General features: G+C 37.7%; 1 protein-coding gene across 1 annotated transcript; it reads left to right on the top strand.

Moving 5' to 3' along the window:
* Window positions 1–400: 400 nt before the first annotated feature.
* Window positions 401–22,784, top strand: LOC139457971 (zinc finger protein 704-like). Its single transcript, XM_071239642.1, has 7 exons — window positions 401–1,050; window positions 2,158–2,324; window positions 2,662–2,897; window positions 9,574–9,671; window positions 10,295–10,493; window positions 11,092–11,244; window positions 16,369–22,784. Exons 1-7 carry the CDS (start codon window positions 545–547, stop codon window positions 16,597–16,599), a joined length of 1,590 nt encoding a protein of 529 aa, XP_071095743.1. The 5' UTR covers window positions 401–544; the 3' UTR covers window positions 16,600–22,784.
* Window positions 22,785–24,575: the final 1,791 nt, after the last annotated feature.

Below are 24,575 nucleotides of genomic sequence, written 5' to 3'. Positions count from 1 at the left end.
TTTTACTGCTGGGCAACTAATTGAAGTTAGCATCACCGAAAACATGAATTTGACCCAGTTTGTGTACACGTTGCAAATTGCGCCATCAAACAACCAGTAGGCGGAAATACAGCATCCTGACATGTCGAGTGTTAATATTTTGATCAACAAATAACTTCTCGAGTAATTTTAGTACCTAATAACTATATCCTAATCACCTAGGAAACACAAAGAAGGGCGATAAAAATACATAAACAACCTTTGCCCTCGTGACGGACTATATAACCTTGAGCATGATTGACAGGTTCTGCATATTGACCAATCAAATGATGGAGGTGTGCCCCATTCGTCCAATCAGGGGGCTGGACTGCGATCATATGGGTTTTGTTGATATTTTCACTAAGCTCCGCCTCCACTGACACCAAAACAAACCGGCGCAGTTTACCGGCATATGTTTACATCAGAAAGCGGTGACATTGAAGAATATCTGGGGTACATCGACGCACGGGATCTGGAAATTAGTACTCAACTTTATCATATGTATCGTTGATGAACCGTTTCAGATATGTTTGGGAACAGAAAGCTGGCGAAGCGATCCATTACAGGAACGAGAATCGCAGCGCTCCAACAAGATGGCCGATACTACCCCGGTATTATTGAATCCCAGACTTCCGAGGAAGGTTTTATAACAAGTGCTATGTATAAGGTCAAATTCGACAATGGGGATTCCAAGGAAATTACTTCAGAAGGCATTGTCGGGCAGGGATTCTGTCAAATGACAGAAATTAACTTGAGAAATGGACAGAAAGTGTTCGTGACCCTGAATGGGAGAGAAGTGTCAGCGATTGTTATTACACAGGACGAGGATAATGTTTTGATAACAGTCACGCAAATGGACGGGGAGAGGCGAGAGATGGTGAAGAGAATTGACGAAGTGAGGCTCTTAGAAAGTAGAAAATCGGCCAGACTAGCTGATTTGGACACAGACTACTCCAAACTTGCAGATATTCAACTTTCCGAACCAAAGAAGAGACCAGTTTCACATGTAATCGACGTGCCGGCAAAGTCACGGTAAGTTTCTATATCGGGCGACCTACTTGTCTGAAACAGCTGATCGCTTGCACCGGCAGTCGGTCTTGTTATGAAATCGTCACGCTGATTTCTTCTCATATTGTATTACGTTAGGAACAGTTAGCACAACTGGCAATTAGACGTGTATTGTCAATGTCCCCTCATTGCTGTGTTATTTTGAGAGCACTCAGAATTGTTTGGATTACAAAGGTTTTACATAATCATGCACAACGAACTTAGAAAATTGCTGAATAAGCCAAACTGGATGCTTCTTAGTCCGAATTTACAAACATACATACTGACAAAGAAATATAAGAGACTGGCTGTCATTATGAGGTAAGTGTTTGTTTCAAAACAGATGTATGGTGTTTATTAGTTGCTTTAGTTATTTATTAACAGTAATATATTTCATGAAGTAACATATGGTATGAGATTTCGTATCAATTATCAGTGTCATTTCTAGTTTTTTTGTTCCGAATCTTCAATATGCCCCGGATAATGATAACCCAAGTCATGTCAGCAATATGTCAGAGCCATATATAGAATCAGCGGTGGACATTAACTGGAATTATTTTTAGTATTTGGTTTGGCTGATGGTGAATCAAATCCGGATAAATTCAAATCTCTGTTTCCATTTTAATTCTATATTTCAGTATTTTCAACAAATGAAGCAAATCGCACAATATCAGTGTAAAAGATGATTGTGTGTTCCTAAAATCTGTCAAATATACTGATGAAGAAACGGTAAAATTGTGCACCGAACGCAATCAGATACCACATACAGCTCAAAAAAAAAAAAAATACAAGACAATATTACTAGATATACAAAGAGATATATCTCCAAAGTTTGGGTATCACTGTATTTTCATTAAGCTTTTATTTCCCCTAGTCATTCAAGATTAGGAAAGGTCCCAAACAACCTATATGCTTTTCGTAAGAGTGTCTAAATACACTGGATTGTGATGATTGGTGACGGGGCTCATTATCAATCACTGGTTCTTCTGGCCCAGACTCGATTACTTACAGGCCGTCGTCAGGCTGAATATTGCTGAGTGCGGAGTTAAACAACAAACAAAACGTTTTATCTATGCTTCCCTGTACACATAGGCGAGAGAGACGTCACCTAGACTCAGCACTGTATGGAAGCGACGACGACAACGACAACGACGATGTCGACATGGTAGATGAACGTGAACATGTGGCAGCGTTCGCTCTCACCAGTCTGTCCAGTAGTCCAGCCTCGCCCTCCTTCCCGCAGTCGTTCAAGGACAAAGGTCAATTTATAAACTAGCATATGGTGTATAATAAAATATTATCACAGACATCATGCTGATTAAAGAGTGTGCACGTTAATATTAATGTATTAATACTGTTTAATGTAATAATGTTTCTTCTTGCAATGTGTGACAATGTGTAACCACCGAATTGTCAATTAATTTTAGCAAAATCGCCATGCCCTTGTTTATCTCAATAAAGTTATTACATTAATATGCATTTGTTCAACTGTTTGTTTATTTCTTTGGCTCTGTGTGTTAATTGGCATATATTCATACGATGTGCATTTTGGTGATTCCAAATTCGGAGACATATTTTAAGGTGTTACTTTTTCAGAATTTCTTCGAAGTCCGGGATCTTTCCATGACTATCATTTGTCGAGTAGTGCGGCGAGCAGTGGGTTTGAAAGTGGTCACTCTGAGAGAAGTGACCGGTCCCCACCCCTGCCCTCACACTTGAGCGAGAGCGCACCTGCAGCCATTCAGATCAGGAGCCCCACCCCTCCCGACGACGTTCTGGATCTCGAGGAAAACATCAAACAGTTTTACGACGCCGACACACAAGAACACAAGGTATGACTGTGTATATCATTATAGCTCATAAACGTATGTGGGGTTTGGGGTTTATCCTGTAAGCTGGGTACGAAGAGAATTCAATGGAAGTAAGGTATATGTCGTATGGTTATCAACAATTCAACACTGTGCTACCCCATCAGGCGGTTTCACAACGTTTCATCATGTGTTTATGCCATGATCGATGTACCCTATTGTTCCTGTGCTGAACTATCGTCGGTGCATATCCACAGCGACATGTATTGAGACCCGTCATCCACAGGCTAAAGTAAATACAGTTTGTCAGGTACCAAAATAGATCTACTGGCTTTTCTATCTCAGCTCAGACACATTGGGACTAGTTTGCGCAAATGTACCCCCGTTACACATGTTGTGAATTGAAATAAAAAGTAGACTAACTCAGGTTTACGTTGGAACATTCTGTTTGTTTTACAACAACATTTCCGAGTGGCCGTCCGCTGAGATGCCGACAGTTTAGCCTGACCCGGATAGCAAACAGCTGATTGCCTTGCCGGTGTGCTATATTTAGCTGCAACGCACACCGCCCAAGTTGTGCTGTCCTGTCAGTTGTCTGTATCGATCGCTCTGCACAGCTGAATGAATGCGGAGCTCGCGCACTTAGATATCCTGTTTCACACAATAGGAATGGACTCAATGTAGTGCTTTTGGGCGATATAGAGCGTTTATGTATATCAAATGTGAAGATAAAATAAGTTGCAACTGTACATTCGCAGGTTCGGGATGTTTTGACAGCTGAGCGAAACCGGCACGTGCAAGGGGCATGATTTGTTTATGTCACGTGGGGGTGACGTTTTCGGCTATCACGTGATCTATGATTTAAGCGCTATAAATAGTACCTTTAGCTGCGCAGGTTGAACAATTTCTCTGCCTTGGGCAATCTTGAGGTTAAAATATATTATGACTATTAATGTAAATAATCAAAATAGTTTGGAAAAACCTCTACGATGGAATTCGTAAACAAGGAATATAGCTTTATATTATAGTTAAGTTTCGCAGTGAAATTTCATACTTTGTAAGTTGTAACATTACGAATATTTATTGAAAGTTTGATACCCTTTCTGTCATTTCGCAGTCACAACGATGTTGATGACAGTGTTTTTATTAAATGGACAGTAAGAACCAAAAACTGATCTTAGTTGTATTTATTTTTAAAATCATAAAATAATAACATAAGAAATCATGAGATGGAAATCTTTTTCTGTGCCTTATTTATTTACTATTTATTTGTTTGTAAAATATTAAGATCTGTTTATATATATTTAGAAATAAAAATGTTCATCTGTTTGATCAAGACATGTCTCCTGCTTTAAGACAGATGAAACCATATGAAATCATATTTTATAGTGAAACTGCAACGTGCCCCCATGAGAGGTCAAGGAGGTATCCCATAATGTATAAACACGAACACAGCCTTTCTTCCTTCCAGAAGTAGGTCACTGGAAAGTAGGTCAGTTCAGCCAGTTTTGGCAATCCAGAACTGGAAAAGCATTGTAAAACTAGGGCAGTGTGTCCCCAGAAAATTTGAATGTTATTCAAGCGAGACTCTGCTTAATTTACTATGCGTTGATATTCTTGTAATGTAGGTCACTATTCATTTGAAACAAATGAACACATTATTTTGCACTTTGTTATATATATATCTAGTTTTAGCGTTTGTCTGCACACTATAAGTATGACACTATAAGTAAAAATATTTTGTCACAGAAAATAATTATGCTTTATTCTAGTGAAAATAAGAAGACGTTGTCTGACATAAAAATACATCATCATTATTTAACGTTACTTATTTAAAAAAAAATCAATTTGAGAGAATGATTGATTTGGAATCAATTAACTTTCTTCCTTGTGATCATGAAATTGATGACAGGAAAATTCATTACATAGGTACTTACTTACATAGGTACTTACTTGACAATAAAATGAAATGTAAGATGCTACTGCAATAAATATGAATTTCATCTGATTTCAGATAGGAATATGATATTAGTAGACTAAAATCTAGTCTCTGAAATGAACATATCATACATAATAAAAACAGTTGTTCAGTTATCTTAATAAAAATATAATAAAAAGGAGCCCAGTGACTCTTTTCATTTTCAGATACTGCAGTGATCTAGACTTGCCAAACATTATAGACTTGCATGTGCTGTATTTGATATATATTTGTATCAGGGTCTGTAAGACAGACTATGATATTTGCTGAAATGGACAATGTATTTGTAAACAGTTGACTACTACAGTATGAGACATATGTCCAACTGACAAGAGAGTTGTTAGCAGTGTGATTACAGAGTACCATTGGCCCCAAAAACACAGGAATAGTTGAGTTCGCTACAGGCCTGGATTTAAAGAACTAGATTTAACGTGCACCGGGTACATACAAAACCAGTTGCACCTTACAAAACCAGGTTGCACCCTGGGCCCAGAAATTTATCAAAATAATAAAACCTCAGATCTCTGATGACATGACATGATTTGTAGTATGTTAGTACTTACTGTTGCAGTACCTGTGTGGCAGTGTGATCAATGGTAACACAGATCTCTGATGACATGACATGATTTGTAGTATGTTAGTACTTACTGTTGCAGTACCTATGTGGCAGTGTGATCAATGGTAACACAGATCTCTGATGACATGACATGATTTGTAGTATGTTAGTACTTACTGTTGCAGTACCTATGTGGCAGTGTGATCAATGGTAACACAGATCTCTGATGACATGACATGATTTGTAGTATGTTAGTACTTACTGTTGCAGTACCTATGTGGCAGTGTGATCAATGGTAACACAGATCTCTGATGACATGACATGATTTGTAGTATGTTAGTACTTACTGTTGCAGTACCTGTGTGGCAGTGTGATCAATGGTAACACAGATCTCTGATGACATGACATGATTTGTAGTATGTTAGTACTTACTGTTGCAGTACCTATGTGGCAGTGTGATCAATGGTAACACAGATCTCTGATGACATGACATGATTTGTAGTATGTTAGTACTTACTGTTGCAGTACCTATGTGGCAGTGTGATCAATGGTAACACAGATCTCTGATGTGACATGACATGATTTGTAGTATGTTAGTACTTACTGTTGCAGTACCTATGTGGCAGTGTGATCAATGGTAACACAGATCTCTGATGTGACATGACATGATTTGTAGTATGTTAGAACTTACTGTTGCAGTACCTATGTGGCAGTGTGATCAATGGTAACACAGATCTCTGATGTGACATGACATGATTTGTAGTATGTTAGTACTTACTGTTGCAGTACCTATGTGGCAGTGTGATCAATGGTAACACAGATCTCTGATGTGACATGACATGATTTGTAGTATGTTAGAACTTACTGTTGCAGTACCTATGTGGCAGTGTGATCAATGGTAACACAGATCTCTGATGTGACATGACATGATTTGTAGTATGTTAGAACTTACTGTTGCAGTACCTATGTGGCAGTGTGATCAATGGTAACACAGATCTCTGATGTGACATGACATGATTTGTAGTATGTTAGAACTTACTGTTGCAGTACCTATGTGGCAGTGTGATCAATGGTAACACAGATCTCTGATGTGACATGACATGATTTGTAGTATGTTAGAACTTACTGTTGCAGTACCTATGTGGCAGTGTGATCAATGGTAACACAGATCTCTGATGTGACATGACATGATTTGTAGTATGTTAGTACTTACTGTTGCAGTACCTATGTGGCAGTGTGATCAATGGTAACACAGATCTCTGATGTGACATGACATGATTTGTAGTATGTTAGTACTTACTGTTGCAGTACCTATGTGGCAGTGTGATCAATGGTAACACAGATCTCTGATGTGACATGACATGATTTGTAGTATGTTAGTACTTACTGTTGCAGTACCTATGTGGCAGTGTGATCAATGGTAACACAGATCTCTGATGTGACATGACATGATTTGTAGTATGTTAGTACTTACTGTTGCAGTACCTATGTGGCAGTGTGATCAATGGTAACACAGATCTCTGATGACATGACATGATTTGTAGTATGTTAGTACTTACTGTTGCAGTACCTATGTGGCAGTGTGATCAATGGTAACACAGATCTCTGATGACATGACATGATTTGTAGTATGTTAGTACTTACTGTTGCAGTACCTATGTGGCAGTGTGATCAATGGTAACACAGATCTCTGATGACATGACATGATTTGTAGTATGTTAGTACTTACTGTTGCAGTACCTATGTGGAAGTGTGATCAATGGTAACACACACATACTGCATTATGAGTATAACAGGATAATCTGACTATCATGACGTCATACAGTGGTCTACTTCAGTTACCGATGAAACTACAGTACAGAACAAAATCTTGTACCCACAGTCTGATGACGTCATTTGCATGGCAAATTACTTATGATTCAGGGATTAGTGATGTGGTATGGTGAATAAAGCTTAGAGATATTGAGTGTGTTCAAAGACCATTGTTTTGTTGACAAGTAATGGTTAGTTTTTTATAAATATTTTTGACATTCGGTGCATGTAGACATAAATATAAGATTCCATTTTTAAAAATAGGTAGCTCTGGTGCATGTGATCTATAGCTAAAGCAAGCCCTGAGCCCCACATTCTTGGTTATCTCTGTTTTTTTATTATTAGCCTGGAACCATTTGCCATCATAAGGGCTTATCTTTTTGTTTAGTTGGTTTACAAGGTTGACAAACCAAAAAAGCTCAAATTACCCTAAATATGATGACTTTTGACAAACAAAAAATTGTTCAACTCTGTTTTACAATTTGGAGAAATGGAAGACAACACAAGATTTTATCACCGCTGTAAGAAATGGTGAATTTATGTCATGCAGGAACTGTTCAAAGGGATGTAACTCCCTCACTGACTCCTTATGAGACCATTTGAGCACAAAATCATGGTGGTACATTTTGTCAGTGCCCATGAAGATCCCGGGTAGAATAGGTCTTCAGCAACCCATGCTTGCTGTAACAGGCAACTGTGCTTGTCGTAAGAGGCGACTAATGGGATCGGGTGGTCAGGCTCGCTAACTTGGTTGATGCATGTCATCAAATCCCAATTGCGAGAATCGATGCTCATGATGTCGATCACTGGATTATGTGGGTCAGACGATTATTTACAGACCGTTGTCATATAGCTGGAATATTGCTGAGTATGGCGTTAAACAAGAAAGAAACAAACAAACAAATAAACAAAACACCAGACTCCTGTAGTGTGGACAGGAACATTGCATGTGATGACTGACAGTTTAACTGATAGATATCCACACACAGTAACATGGGACAAAGTCACATGGTGCAGAGCGGAGAGGGTTACCCCAAGGTCATCGTGTTGTTGATATGGTTTTTGTCATAGGCCATCTATCAGTTCCCACTTTCACTGTGTATAACAGTTTATAAACACCGACACTGGAAGTATGACATGTCTCACGTTTTACTGCTCACTTTGAAACATTGTTGCTATGGTAAATAAAAGACTAATTGCACCAAAATCTTTCTCTGGTTGGTTGGTTGATTTGTTGTTTAACTCCGCACTCAGCATTATTCTAGCTATATGACGGCGGTCTGTTAAATGATCGAGTCTGGACCAGACGATCCAGTGATTGACATCATGAGCATCGATCCTCGCAATTGGGATCGATGACATGTATCAACCAAGTCAGCGAGCCTGACCACCCAATCCCGTTAGTCGCCTTTTACGACAAGCATAGTCGCCTTTTACGGCATTTCTCTGGAATAACTTAAAATAAACATGAGTACATTTAGTTTTAATGTACGTGCTTATTGAATCTTTGAAAGTAATGCTAGATGTTTTTAAAGAACCTGATTACCTGTATCAGTTTCTGCATCTAGGGACTCGGTCCTGCCCCACACTGAAGCACATGCAGCACATGTGTTGTCTCCTTGGGCAAGTGACTTTGTTCGAAATGTGTCTCTGTTCACCCAGCAGTTGATGGGTATCCGGTAGGATGAGATGGCAATGTGGCTGTTAACCTTCTAGCACCTAACAGGCAGCTTGGGTTGTATATTTCCAAGGGAGCTGAGAATGATTTTTGAGTGTACACATTGATCTAAGCACTTAAAGCATGCTTATGCATGGAGTACAGTGCCATATCAATGGATGATGATGATGATGATGATGATGATCATTATTATTATTATTATTATTCCTGCACATTTATTATCTAATTTACTGAGATTGAAAAGGTTAAAGACACTGTGATAAGGGTTGTGAGGATATATATTCTGTGATAAATTCAGCTGTAAGTATTTGATATTGTTTGAAAATGCATCATACAATTTTGTATTTGTATCAATTATCAACAATGGTATTTGATACAAAAATGACAACATGTTTTCTCAAACAGAAGATTCGTAAGCGAGTTTGTTATCACCTGCAGGAGTAGCTCTCTCTTCTTCCAACTGTAGATCAGACACATGTTATCTGTTTTGAAATATAATTTCATTTTAATCTGTTTAACTAGACAAAAGAAATGTCTACAACAGATGGAATCTTTGTGTGTGTGGCACAACAGACACATTTGTCTCTGGATGATGCTGGGTGGGTCCCTTCAGTAGAAAATCATTCTGTCAGTGAAGTTTGTAACCCTCGTCTCATCAGCAGTTTTGGTTTTCCAGGGTCTGAGGACAGTGTTCCAGTGCACATGGCGCCGATGTGGGGAAGTCTGTAACACATTGAAAGATATTACAAAGCATGTACGGAAGACACATTTCAAGTAAGTCAGTTTTGATGCCATACATTGTTTCGATCAGACTGTTATAACAGATATATTCCCTACTTTTCCCACATGTCTCAGTGGTGCAGAATAGTGCCAGGTATCCAATACTTGTCGTATGAGTAGACTGAAATAGTGATTGAAGGTAACAATGATTTGTGTGTGTCAGGTATTATAGTATCAATAGCATAGTAGTATGGTGCTTTTATTACTACTATGTGTGGACCTAGTTGCACATAGATAGGTCTAGTAGTAAACTGGTGCCTTGTGATAGTTTGAGAAAAGAAAAATTGTTTCGAGTTTCACGGCACCAACTTTGACTTAGTTTGAAAATGTTGGTTGTGCTCCTTTCCTGAGCTGTTCTTGAAAAACATACAATATTTCTTCACCAACATTGGTAAATAGATAGGTATGGTGGTAAACTGGTGCCTTTTGATAGTTTGGGATTTTTGAAAAAATTATTTTTCAAGTTTCCATAGCAATGACTTGACTTAGACTGAAAATGTTGGTAGTGCTGATTTCCGGAGCAGATCTTGGAAACCTTACAGTATTTCTTGCCTTGCATGCAACTGTACATGTCATATTGGCGGGGGATATGAGTGTTTCATGCTTGTTTTATTCAGCCGTGACAGTGACGAGGAGTTGTCCGACCAGGAGGAGGACTTCTATTACAATGAGGTTCAAGTCGAGATGGACAATGTCACGCGACAGTTTGCCGAGATGCATACATCCTCACCCCCTCCTCTCAGCAACATGGACTCTTCCACCAATGTCATACCTGTCGCCAATGTTGGGATATTTGACCATGATTATCAGAGAAAGGTAAGACCCTCATACTCTTCAGGGAAACAAAGTCTTTCTCATTTGTGCTTCATATCGCCCCAAGTGATGCATGTCACAGATGTTTACCACATTGGTGAAACCTCCGACCCCGGGTGCTGACAAACCTAAAAAATAATCGGGGCGAACCAGTATTCGAACCCACAATCATAGGTTTCTTTTGTGCCCTAGGGACAGCGATTAGATGACTGGACCATCCGTACCCCCTGATTATAGGACCAATATAGTCAGAAATAACTTTAGTGCATTGTTTTACATTGTTGCACTGAATGCAGCGTTAAAAAGCCTAAATTTAAAAAGTAAGAACTTAATAAACAGCCAATTTTCAACAAAATACAGTGAACTACATTTATAACGAACACGCTTAGAACGACCTGGATGATATGACGAACTGGTTTTGCTGTATATATGCTTCTAAAGAACAACTGTTATAATTACTAAATTTTGTGGTCCCTTAGAGTTCATTACAACCGTAGTTTACTGTAATGAATAAGCAATGGTGCAGCCTGACCTCCTCACTGGATGATCCATCAGGAAGCTGTCCCTCTCTGTCACTGTCATTGTTTTGTTTCTTACACAGGAACATAAGACACCCTCTCACATCCTGGCCTCGTCGGTGCCATCTGGTGGGGACATAACAGGTCAGGGGACATCACTCCCAATTGTCATCCCAGAAGGTCAGATCAAGAGGTCGTTGTCATGGCAGATACAGTCATCATCACCAGGCAATGTGGTAAGAGAATATACATACAAGTCCTACATGGAGAGTGGCTTTAAAGCTCACATGTGTCAACCTGAAATATTACTGAAACATGTTTCAAAACAGGAGTTTGATACACAGTGAAAACATTATCCTCAACTTCACTATTTATCATTAAAGATTATCTATCTCTAGAGATTCCTAATCACCTCTATATTCTGGAAAATGAGTGAGTTCAATACTGCTTTGAACAGTATTTGAAAAGCAAATAAGGCCAGACGTGGACGCATCCCTCGTTTAAACGCGCTGGTTGGTATACACACCCGCTTGGTTGTGCTGAACCTCATTCTCATGCTGTTACTGATGGGAGGTGTCGAACCCAACCCAGGTCCGGATTCTAATGATGGCGTACAAACTAGATCTACTGCTGGAGGTAAAGGTGGAGAGAAGCAACTTACATTATCCTCAAAGGCAAGTGAAAAAACTTTACAAACTGTGTTGGATGAACTGAGAGAAGTGTCATGTAAGATAGACAAAATTCAGCGTTCTAATGATGATATGAATCTGAAACTTCAGACTGTTGAGAGTACACTGAAGGTGGTTTTAGAGCAGATTTCTGAGACTAATAACCGATGTCAAGCCCTAGAAGAGGAAAATTTTCGTTTGAAAGATCAGATGAAAGCAATGGATGACAAACTTGATTACCTTGAGAATATGAGCAGGCGTAACAATCTGATATTTCACGGTGTACCGAGAGGTAATGAAACAGAGTCATGGACTGATTGTGAACTGATTGTAAAAAATGTCCTCAGGAACGACCTGCAGTTATTAGATGATGTGAACATTCAAAGGGCACATCGCATTATGAAGGGGAAGGCTATTATTGTTAAGCTAGCAGACGACAAGGACAAACACGCTATTCTGAGGGCATCTAAAGCTTTGAAGGACACTGATATGTTTATTACTGAGGACTTCTCCCCACTGGTGCGACAGAAGAGAAAGAAACTTCTCCCGAAGATGTTTCAGGCGCGTGAATCAGGTTTGAAGGCATTTTTGCGGTATGATAAGCTGTATACTGAGGATAATATTTATTCCTATGACCTGGGTTTAGACTGTGTCACAACTGTCAAATCAGGTAACAAGCCAGGACTTTCACGTGAAGTGAGTGCGTCTGATGATGTCATTAGCTCGCCCGGCCTAAGCTAGGAAGATGGCCCGGTCCACCAGTTGCCGCCAGAGATTGATGCGCGTACTTGGTTTGAAATAGTGACATGGAATGTTCATGGTTTGAAACAGAAACTAGCTGACTCTGACTTTATACAGTATTGTCTGAAGTTTGATGTCATTGGATTTGTTGAAATATGGAACAATGTAAATAAAGATGACATTTCTTCTATATTTATAAACCATACTGTTTATATTAACCAACGGGACTTTAATAACAGAGGCGGTGTTGCCGTTTGCGTTAGCCATTTTGCAAGTCAATACATCAAGAAGATCTGGTCTGACTTTACTGATTGTATTTTCGTGCTTTTGGATAAGAAACTTTTTGGTTACACATACGATATTTTATATGGATGTGTGTATATTCACCCTGTATATTCATCCGTCCGGAGCGATCCAAGACTGCAGAAAGGGATTGATTACTTAGAAAACTGTTTGCTCTCGTGCATCACAGATGCTGATATTGAAGACTTTGTTTTTGTGATTATGGGTGATATGAATGCTAGAACAGGCAACTTAAAGGATTATATTTTACAGGATGGCAACAAATACATTCCTTCACTGGAAGATTTGAATTATAAAATTGACAGTTTAAGCATATCTAGAAAGTGGACAGATGATCGTGTAAACTCCCATGGTTGTGATTTAATAGATTTATGCTGTTCTCTTGATATACATATGATGAATGGGAGAACAAAATCAGATCCCCGCGGGGATTTTACATGCTTTGCTGGTGGGGGTGCCAGCATGGTTGATTATTGCTTATGTTCATCTGAATTATTTAGTACTAATTATGATTTCAGTGTAGCCACAAGATGTGAGTCAGATCATTTTCCCATTGTGTTTAAGTTTGCTGTTACAGATACAGAGAATGTTATCAGTAACATGAATGCTGATAATGCAGAATCTATTTGTAGATACCGATGGTGTGCTGGTAAGGCTGAAGCATTTTCTGAGTTACTTCGGGACTCGCTATCATCATATAGCTTTGATGATTTCATGGGTGAAATTTCTAGCGGTGTTAATTGTGCAGTTACAAAATTGACATCATTGATCATTACTTGTGCTTCTGTCAGTGATATGAAGGTAATTACAAGCTCAAACATATGTACATTCTCAGGAGCAAGATGGCATGATAGCGAATGTAAAGAGTTGAAACATGAGAAATATCGTATTCTTAATATGTTTAGAATAACTGGTGATCTGAACTATTTACAACAGTTTAGACAGTTAAGAAATGCGTATCGAAATATGTGTAGACAAAAGAAATTGATTTTTGAAGAGCGATTACTTGAGGATTTAATGTCTCATACTTGTAATCCTAAGATCTTCTGGAACCAAGTGAAGGGACTTGTGTCAAAAAACAGTAATGCAACTCAGTTTATAGCTCCATCAGAATGGGTCTCCTACTTTAAAAATATTTTGAATATAACTGATTATGATGTTGATCATGATAATCTTGCTTCCGCTGAGAGTTTTGTTTATGAACACGAGGAATCTAACTGTTTTGTCTGTAATGATGAAGAATTAAATGATATTTTGAATTGTGAAATCACTGAACCAGAAATTTTACATGCTATTAATCATTTGAAAGATGGTAAGGCGGCTGGTCCCGATGGAGTTCTACCAGAAATGATAAAGTGTTGCAAGGGTAATCTTCTTCCTTATCTAGTTATATTATATAACGCTATTTTGCATAGTGGTAATTTTCCTGAGGATTGGGCTCGAGGTTTACTTACTCCCCTTCATAAGAAAGGCAGCAAATTTGATGTTAACAATTATAGGGGTATTACACTTAGTGATGTATTGGGTAAAATATTTACTTTTATTCTTAATAAACGGCTTACTATGTTTTGTGACATTTACGATAAGATACCAGAGTCTCAGGCAGGTTTTAGGGCTGGATACAGCACCATTGATAATATATTTGTGTTGCAAAGTCTAATACAGAAATACTTATCTAAAGCTAATGGCAGATTTTACTGTTTATTTGTTGATTTTAGAAAAGCCTTTGATTGTGTAAATAGAAAATTGTTGTGGTATGTCATGTTAAATAAGGGTATACATGGAAAGTTATTTTATGTCATTAAAGATATGTATTTAAAAGTGAAATCGGCTGTAAAGTTATCAAATAGCACAGCAACTTGCTACTTTGAAACGCTAAGTGGTGTACGCCAAGGCTGCACCCTTAGCCCTATATTGTTCTCTTTGCTTATTGTTGAATTAGAATCAATGTTGCACTCCTCCGGCGAGAGGGGAATATTTGTGAGTCAAGAATCTCTAGACATTTTGTTGTTATTATATGCCGATGATTTGTGCATAATTGATGATACTGTAGTTGGTCTCCAACGAAAACTTAATATCCTTAAATCATTCTGTACTAAATGGGGTTTAGAAGTTAACCATAGTAAGACTGAAATTTTAGTTTTCAGAAATGGTGGCAAACTTAGGAGTACTGAGAAATGGAGGTTTGGAGATGTTAATGTTAATGTATCTACCTATTATAATTATCTAGGTTTGTTATTTTCAAATCGGCTGTGTTGGACGACTGGTATCAACTCTCTTGTTCAGAAGGCAAATAAGGCTCTGTTCGTCGTTAAGAAATTACAGCATTGTTTGAAGAACATACCCGTACATATACTTTTTAAAATATTTGACATTCAAATTAAGCCGATATTATTATACACTTCAGAAATATGGGGCTATTCAAAAATTGCAGCAATTGAAAAATTTCAGATTAAATTCTGTAAATTTACTATTGGAATTGGAAGTCATGTTACAAATGTTGCTGCCCTTGGCGAATGTGGTAGATATGGCTTATTTATTGATTATCACAAGAAATGTATTAAATATTGGTTGAAATTGTTATCTTTACCCAGTTATAGATACCCTAAGCAATGTTATTTAATGCTGAAATCTTTAGATGAAGTTAATCGCACTACATGGGTAACTTGTGTCAAAAGACTATTATTCAGTTATGGATTTGGCCACGTGTGGATTTCGCAGGAAGTTGGTAATGAGACCCTCTTTATTAATGCATTTATTCAAAGGGTAAAAGACTGTAACCAACAGGACTGGTATTGTAAAGTTTGTGAAATACGTAAATTATCAATGTATAAGGAATATAAGTCATTGCTAACAGTTGAAAAGTATCTCTGTGAAATCACAAGCCGTCATTATAGGCGTATGTTTTGTTTGTTAAGAATTGGCGAGTTGCCATTGATGGTAAATTTAGGTAGAAGATGCGGTATAGAGTACTGTAATAGGCAGTGCAGATATTGTAATTTACAGGAAATTGAAGATGAGTTTCATTTTATGCTTGTCTGCCCATGTTACAGATATTTAAGAAATAAGTATTTACCTATTTATTACTCTTCCAATCCTACCTTATTTAAATATAATACTCTATTATCTTGTAACCGCACTAGTATTGTAACTAATTGTGTTAAGTATATACTGGAAGCACTTGCAATCCGAAATACTGTCACTTAATACCCTCTTTCATCTGCCTCATACTGTATTTTTCAATGAGTATTTGTACGTGGGCCTATGGCCTTTATACTGAAATAAAGAATTGAATTGAACAGTATTTTAGTTATATCACAGCATGCCAACTTAATGTGAGTGGAAAGCCCAAAGTGATGCAGGTCTTAGATACTTAAGTCTTTAGTGAAACCGACAAACATGGGTATGGTGCTGACAAACCAACAATCATCAACCCAAATAGGACTCGAACACACAATCATTCTATCCTTGTATGCCTAAGGGGCACAACTCTCCACATGCAGTTGCAACTCATTGGAATACTTGTCACCTGTGCGCTGAAAAATATTTAAATCCAGATCAATATGCATGACGGATCTGGACTTTCATGAAACTGGTTTTGAAGATTCCCATGACCCTAGGAATAACATGTATGTTTTGTTTGTGCAGGCATCCTCCCCAGTGAGGTTTTCCCGGCCAAGTGTCCAGGTACGTCTCCAGCAACACCAGGCTCAGTCTCCCAAGTCTCACATGTTCGCATCACCTCCAAAAGCTGGTGGAATGCATCGGAAGCCACGAAGTGAGGTCAGGAAATGTCGGAAAGTTTACGGAATGGAAAACAGGGATTCATGGTGTACTCAGTGTAAATGGAAGAAAGCATGCACCCGCTTCCTGGACTAAGCATCTCCTCCCAATCATGACCATAGTGACATGTCCATAGTGACACGTCCATAGCGACATAACTTTGTGACATGTCCATACTAACACGTCCATAGTGACATGTCCATAATGACACGTTCATAGTGACATGTCCGTAATGACACGTCCATAGTGACATGTCCAAAATAACAAGTTCATAGTGACATGTCCATAATGACACGTCCATAGTGACATGTCCATAATGACACGTTCATAGTGACATGTCCATAATGACACATCCATAGTGACATGTCCATAATGACACGTCCATAGTGACATTACTCTGACATGTCCATAATGACACGTCCACAGTGACATTACTCTGACATGTCCATAGTGGACAGAAATGGACATTCTTAGAAGCGATGAATGCCTGAATGTTGTTGGTTTGTGAGATAACTGATTTCTTGCTAAGCCACAATCCTTGCTGAAGTCTGTATATATATATCCTTGGTAGTTGATGGTATACTCTTCCTGTCAATTTTACAAGAACACCTAATGCTGTTTAAGAAGTGAAACTTTAATTTGCAAAATCACAGGTGACTTCTCTTCAAATGGCTCTATGTATCCTTCGTAGCTGATTGGGTACTCTTCCTGTCAATATCCCCTCGACATACATCTCCCCAAGGCAAAGAAGTTAATTGCCTATACAAGTGCAGTTTCCACCCTTGCCGAACTAGAATGGAATTACGTGGCAGGATCATAGCACCACCAATGGCTATTATGAGTTACGTCCCTTGCATGTCCCTCCTACTGACCAATCAGATTCCACCTCTCATATCACTTGCATTTACTTCAAACAAAATGGCGGCACCCATTCAAGAGGATCTGATCGAAAATCATGATATTTAATGTAATAAAACGGGTCTTACCTCACAAAATGCATCAAACCACTAGAGCACCCTCATTAAAAACACGAATAGATTTAGAAAATAACTGTTAAAGCCAAGTTGATGGTACTCACAAGCTGAAAACTCTGCAATCATTCGAAATCTGCAATCAAGTTTACGAATCAAATGTTGATTTTTTTACACGATTTTTATTGGACTATGAATAGACTCGTTAGTCCAGCTAAATGGAACTCCATAACTCCAGCCTAGTTCAAGAGTTGAAACATTACTTTTTTAGTCAGTTTACTCTGTTGCCTTGGACAGATGCCAGACACAGTGAATCTGAAAGTTAACTTTGCAGAAGTACAGGTGACTTCTCGCAAAGTCTTGAAACATCTTTCTTTCGCTCAAATATTTTCAAGAATGTATTAACATGCACTATCAGTCTCTCCATCAATATGTCCCCCTTTCTGAGAAGAACTATTTAAACCACACAATGTCTGACACCTCGGTAAATTTTTTAATAAAATTGCAAACGTCATGTTGCCATGTACCAGATTGATAGATTTTGGCACATGAAGTATTTTTCATAATTTCTCATTTTACATTTTTAAGTTAATACCAAAATTGTTTCAGAACATAGCATTTTTCCCCCTTGGTTTTGGGTAAGTGGGTATATGAAGTAAAAATAAAGCGTGGCCTAAAATGGATGTGACTAGTAGATGAAGGAGTGAATGAGTGACCCTGTTGTGACATTGTGTACAAACCCTTCAGTGACCTGACTCAACATCTGGAGCCAGAGTAGGGCAGAATTGAATGATGATCAGTTGAACGTTAAACTAATGTTTCGTCATATTATTTTGAACATTTTTAAAAATCAACTTTTTTTTGTTTCATTGAAACAGTCTTGATTTGAAGACAATATTTTTTCACGGTATTTGAAATTAAACATATTTCACTCAAAACATCATTTGGGCCTTCTCCAGTGTAATTAAACTTAGGTGGTTGTCATAACTATATTGGTATATATCAAGCATCTGCATTAAAACCTGCATTTAAGTGAAGGGTCTCGTCAGACATGAATATCAAGATGCTTCACATTTCTTCTGCTTGGCGATAATATATATGTTTTGGTTATTATTCATCCCTGTTTCTACCTGGCTTGAAGGTGTGATGCTACAGAGGTGAAAGGCATGTCAAACAGGTGTTTGCATTGGGTGGTCAGGCTCACTGACATGGTTGATGCATGTCATTGTATCCCAATGGCGTGGATGAATGCTCATGATGTTGTTCACTGAATTGTCTGGTCCAGACTTGATTATTTACAGACCGCTGTCATATAGCTGGAATATTGCTGAGTGCGGGGTTAAACAAAAAAAACCAAACAAACAAACAAACAGGTGTAATGTACTCATTATCGGTAGATGTATTATTTCACACATAGTCAGTAGATAAAATATTTTTATACATGACTTTTTATCAAAGATAAATTTAAAATTTAGGGTCAACAGCATACATATTTGAAAAATGTTAAAATTGAAGTTGGATGGCTGTATTTTAACCTCGCCATTCGTCTGCTAAGCATAGGAAGCACCAACAGGTGTTTAGACACTGTAGCCAGACCTTTAAGCCCAGAACATTTTGTGTTGCTTCAGTAAGTAAACCCGTGATGGTGAATTATTTTAGATTGAAATTAATATGAAAGATATTTTTAAAGCTCTATCTGTAAATAAAGATAATAGTTCCACTTTAATGCAGCGAAGTTTTCTTTGCACATGCAAAATCAATAATACTTTATGATTAATTGTTGAATAGGTGACTTAAATACCCAAGTAGCCTCCAACAACACTACAAAAATATTATATGATATATGTTGTACTTGTTAGTGTATATTATGAGTGTTTACATGCAAAAGGAAACTAGTATCATGGGTGTGAGCTGTCTGGTTCGAAATAATCACCAAATCAACTGTATAGCACTTCCTGTATATATGTAAATATAAGTTTGTGTGTACATATGGATACAGTATGGAACATCAAGTAGTATTTAACCTAGCTAGTGGGTAGTTAGTAGTGTAAAGGAAGGGACCTTGAGATATATGACCTTTAAACCGTATGCAACTGTAACATCAGGTGACATTTCACACAAATGAAAAAACTTACAACTCTTGTCATGGTTGAGAACAATACCCATAAAATCTTATTTTTTATCATCTATCACATCACATGTCTGAAAGTGACCTTACAATGACCTTTGACCTTTTGACCTTTATAATTTACTATAGCCCAGGGAGTCTCATCTTATGAATATGCATGAATCATCTCAGACATATATATATATATATATATATATATATATATATATATATGGATGTGTCTGTAATAAGACCTGTAACATCTAAGTATTCTTTGTGTTTGTGTTCTTTCCTATATATAAATATATATATTCATATGTGGGTATCAATTTATTGTGGTCCATATCGGCTTCTTCAGGTAGGAGTTTCTTGCTGTGTGAGGTCAATCTCATTAAAATCAGATGTTTTACAAGAGTTTGAATCAGGATAAAAGATCTGATTTTAATGAAATTGTGTGACAAGTATTGTGATTGTTTTGTTACCTGTTTTTGTGCATGAGACAAGCTATTATTGAATGTTGTGATATTTGATTTCCTGTCTTCCAATATGCTGACTATCAATATATATATATAATGTATTTGATTGATAAAACATGCTTTTATTAGAAAAAAGGTCTGTGACAAAAAATAAGGAAAGGTAAAAGAAAATCTCAATCAATATTTTCTCAAATTGATAAATTGGTATTTTGAAGAAAACAACTCAGGACAAGATGCTGAGTCAACTGATTATGCATAAGTTCACAACTTGCGTCAGATCTCAAGGAAAATACTACGTACATTAAAAGCATTACACTGAAATTGTAGGCGGACCTTTTTCCTGGACTGATAAATGTATTTTTACCTTTGCTGGTGACTAGTTCATGTAGACATTTGTGTTGTTTTTCCCTTAACTAACAGTTTGTATTAGTGTGTATCTTATTAATAAGTATGTAATGTAATACTTAAAATATCCAATGCTGTTAATATCTTGCATATTCATATGACGTTTGTTATGGACTTTATGTTGAAATAATTCATTAATTATTTGGATTTGGAGCAAATCATGATTTGTTTTTCTGTTTGCAATCAGACAAAATATTATTGTTACATTGACATATTTGTATTTTATGCTTAAACTTTAAGAATTCATGTAATATTATAATATTTATTTCAGGTTCTGTTAAAATAAACACATTTCCGAAATGTGTATTAGAGATTCAAAGTTCAGATACAGTAATATGGAATATAGAGTACATAATGTGCAAGAAAAGAAATAAATCTTGCGATACAATCTCATTAAAATCAGATCTTTTACTAAAAAGACCTGAATTCAGTGAGAACACACCCGATGTTCCATGCCTCTATTTCCAGCATGGGCTAAGGGAGATAACTCAATGCAACTTAATGTTCTAAATGTTTATCAGTAGATCAGGTCGATGGTAAAAACCTCTGTTATCTGTCTGTGACACTTTTGTGTTACTGAAGTGATATTTCCATGTGATAACAACTCTCAATTTTATCATTTAGCTTGATATATAGGCTAAGCCTTTAAATTCCACCTATCATACTATTATCACACAGAAGCACATGGTGTATTTAATTGCAGTTTATAGATAAGCTTTAGTTGTATATATTGTATATAGACTATAGTGCTTATTATGGGGGTTCTTGCCTCATTTCTGTATGGCTGTGACTTGTTAAAGATATTTTACTATTGTACGCGTGAGTACTTTCGTTCAGGTAGCATGCGTTAACTTTGTTCATATCCTGGTTTTAGCATAGATAAAGGTTTTGACCAATGAGTGATCGTCATTTGATCACGTGGGTCTCGATAACCGTGATAAAGGCTAATTGTATATTTCACAGGATTGCGTGCGACATGTGCTTTTCATGCCACATGTGGTATTTGGCTCTAGAACTGTGACAATATTTGTTTAGGTCGTGAGGTATTCTATTCGCATATAAGTCTCTGTGTCCATTAGCAGTACAGCTCTAATAACAATGAATAAAATTAATAATAATAAATGCATGTGTATAGCACAGCATTCACTGTGCATCAGTGCTCTGTGCGCTGATAATATACACTGCTGATAATATACATTAAGTAGGAATCCCTTATACACAGATTCAAACAAGAATAACAAATGTCTGATTTCAAAATGTTTATATTGTATTTCTGAAATTAATTTAAATTCAAAAGCTCTTCATCTGCCGTTGAAACGTTGCATTTAGAGTGTCCTGATGTTGAAACTTCACTTTTTTTGCTGCATAATCTCCATCAATGTCAATACACCAAACAACGGATTATAATGTGTTGTGTTGCGATTCTCAGATGGTTTTAAGTAGTTACCGATAGCAGTGTTGATCGTGTCTAATCAAACTTATTTTTCGTTTTGTTATAAAAACATGGCTTATGTGTATGTCAAGTGACATAGCCGATCACACACCTGTTTGAGTGTGTTGAAGTATGGCCGTGGTCACCTGTTTGATCATGACACCAACTTTTCTGTTGTTACTTTGATCTTGGTATAGGTCCTTCTTTTTAGGGTGATAAAATGGGTATCAAAGTAGCTGTGTATGTAAATAAATAAATAAATAAATAAATAAATAAATGATAGTACCCCAACAGACACAGAGAACTTACCCCTTTTATTCTTTACAGTGTAATATTAAAATATTAAGTACAGCTTACGAAGCGTAGCTGGTTCTTTTATACAGAACCGCTAGTGGCGTTGAATTATGAACTGATGTGTCCGCGAAAACAAAACAAATGCGAAATATGAAAAATATTTCCACATATTTTTAAGAAGGAAGCGCGAATCTGTGATAAAATGAATAAAAAGGTAAGCCTGACCACACAAGCGTTCCTTTCTGCAGAATCAATACACTATATTCCCCAGTTAGCCCTTTCACTGAATTGTTTAATGTCAGCATGAATTCATTGAACTTTTCGAAAGATGTAATGTCCTTTTTGAATTTAATTATTTACATTTCCCATGTTGTACAATTCTTGTTGAGAATTTAAGATGATGTAGTTTTGTTTTGCTGTTTTGACACAAACATTTTGTACGTGGACGTGTTCTGTTTTCTGTGTTGGTGAGTCCGCGTCACTCTGTGGCGGTTGTCTGTACACCTGTCTTTGTCGTCCGTGTATCATGTACATACATAGTAGAGCATTATCACGCTATACATCTAACTGTGCGAAACAGATTTGGAATAAATATTTTCAACCATATTGGGTTTATGAATTGTTTGTGAGGTCTGTAATGATACACTTTGTCTTGGTTCGGGACACTGAAGTTAGTCGGTGATTATTGTTCAAGGTCTCTTGAACAATATTTCAGGAATATTTGTTTAATGTGGGAGGAAATCACGATTTTCCAGGTGAAAGATGTTTTCAACGTGGGTAATACCTCCCGTCAAGGGTCGGTGGGGTACATTGTGGTTATGGCGTTAGCACGTCACGCCGAAGGCACGGATTCGATTCCCCACCTGGGTACAATGTGTTTGGCCCAATTCTGGTATACTCGGCCGAGGTGTGCTGAAATATTCATAAAAGCGTCGTAATACCACACTCACCTACGAGAACGACCAAAGATCATGATCAGGTCGAATCTGGGATTTGAACGCTCGTCCTGTGGATCCTGACATGGTGAAGGGAGGCCACTCAGCGCTTCTTGGTCAACCATGTCATGTTCATGAGGCGTATTACATCATCAAAGACCATAAGTGATGATAAGTGACCAAAACACATATTGTAAACTAAATTTCCTTAAACCACCAATAACTATTAGAACTGTAGCATATCCTGGCAAGATACCATTCCTGTTAGAACGTAATAGAGTTAGTATGGTGTTACGCCGTTTTCACCGGAGGGGTGCACCAGTAAAGGGCTTCACACATTGTACCCATGTACGCCATCGAACCCAGGCCTTCGGCGTGACGGGCGAACGCTTTAGCCACTTGGCTACCCCACCGCCCAAACGTATTACAGGATAACCATCGGAGAATCCCTAGTGGATTAGTGTGGCGAGCCCCGATACTTCCAACTGTACTCGCGGGGAACAGATCTATAATTGGTTGTTATATATATTACCAAAACTATTCATTTCGGAGGAAATGTAGGGAAAATGTAGATCACCAGTGGAGGCATCAGTTCATTCAAATTAATGTTTTACCGACGTCACTCAAGAACGCCTGTGGCGTCTTAAACGTCCATGCCGCCGTCTTCAGTTATTTCAGGCAACGTATTGATATGACGTCATACTGCTATGGACCGCAAACCCATGAGGACGAAATGTATGAAGCTGGTATTGCAAAATAATGCGTTGATAGTAGAATATGAAATGACAACACTATACATGTAGCTATGTACAATACGTAAATTGTGTATCATGAAACAATTGTTAACAAACGAAATTTTCCACATCGTTTACACTTTGTCTACATGAGAATACCAACAACACTCTTGAATTGGACATTCATAGCTGCTTGGTTTCGTGCAAAGAATTACGTATCTTAAATGTTCATGTTTCGGTATATAATGGGGGATTAAACACAAATTTATTTACTTTTCCTAATAAATTTGTAATAAAAACGATTGATATGCAAAGCGGAAAAGCAGCCTGTTCCCCCCCCCAATCTTCACCCGGCGTGCATGTCAGGTGCACAACTCGTGAAGATCCGGGATAGAATAGGTCTTCAGCAACCCATGCTTGCCGTAAAATGCGACTATGCTTGTCGTAGGCGACTGACGGGGTCGGGTGGTCAAGCTCGCTGTTTTGGTTGATGCATGTCATCGTATTCCAATTGCGTGAATGAATCCTCATGATGTCAATCACTGGATTGTGTGGTCCAGACTCGATTATTTTCAGACCGCCGACCTTTAACTGGAATATTGCTGAATGCGTTAAACAACAAACAAACAAGAAAACAAGGCTAGGTGTACACATCTCACAGTTTTGGTCGGAACATTTCTATGGTTTGGTGATGTGGATTTCGATGACACATGAGACC

Source organism: Haliotis cracherodii, unplaced genomic scaffold (assembly GCF_022045235.1).
Source record: "Haliotis cracherodii isolate W230 unplaced genomic scaffold, xgHalCrac1.p SCAF_1, whole genome shotgun sequence".
Taxonomy (NCBI): domain Eukaryota; kingdom Metazoa; phylum Mollusca; class Gastropoda; order Lepetellida; family Haliotidae; genus Haliotis; species Haliotis cracherodii.
Note: the sequence above shows the minus strand (reverse complement) of the source record. Positions and strands in the feature narration are given on the sequence as shown.

Bases quoted from the DNA above. Each gene is read 5' to 3' on its own strand.
- LOC139457971 (XM_071239642.1), top strand. From the start codon at position 545: ATGTTTGGGAACAGAAAGCTGGCGAAGCGATCCATTACAGGAACGAGA. The intron at 2,325-2,661 runs GTCAATTTATAA...TTACTTTTTCAG, and splicing joins GCAGTCGTTCAAGGACAAAG to AATTTCTTCGAAGTCCGGGA. The intron at 10,494-11,091 runs GTAAGACCCTCA...TTTCTTACACAG, and splicing joins ACCATGATTATCAGAGAAAG to GAACATAAGACACCCTCTCA.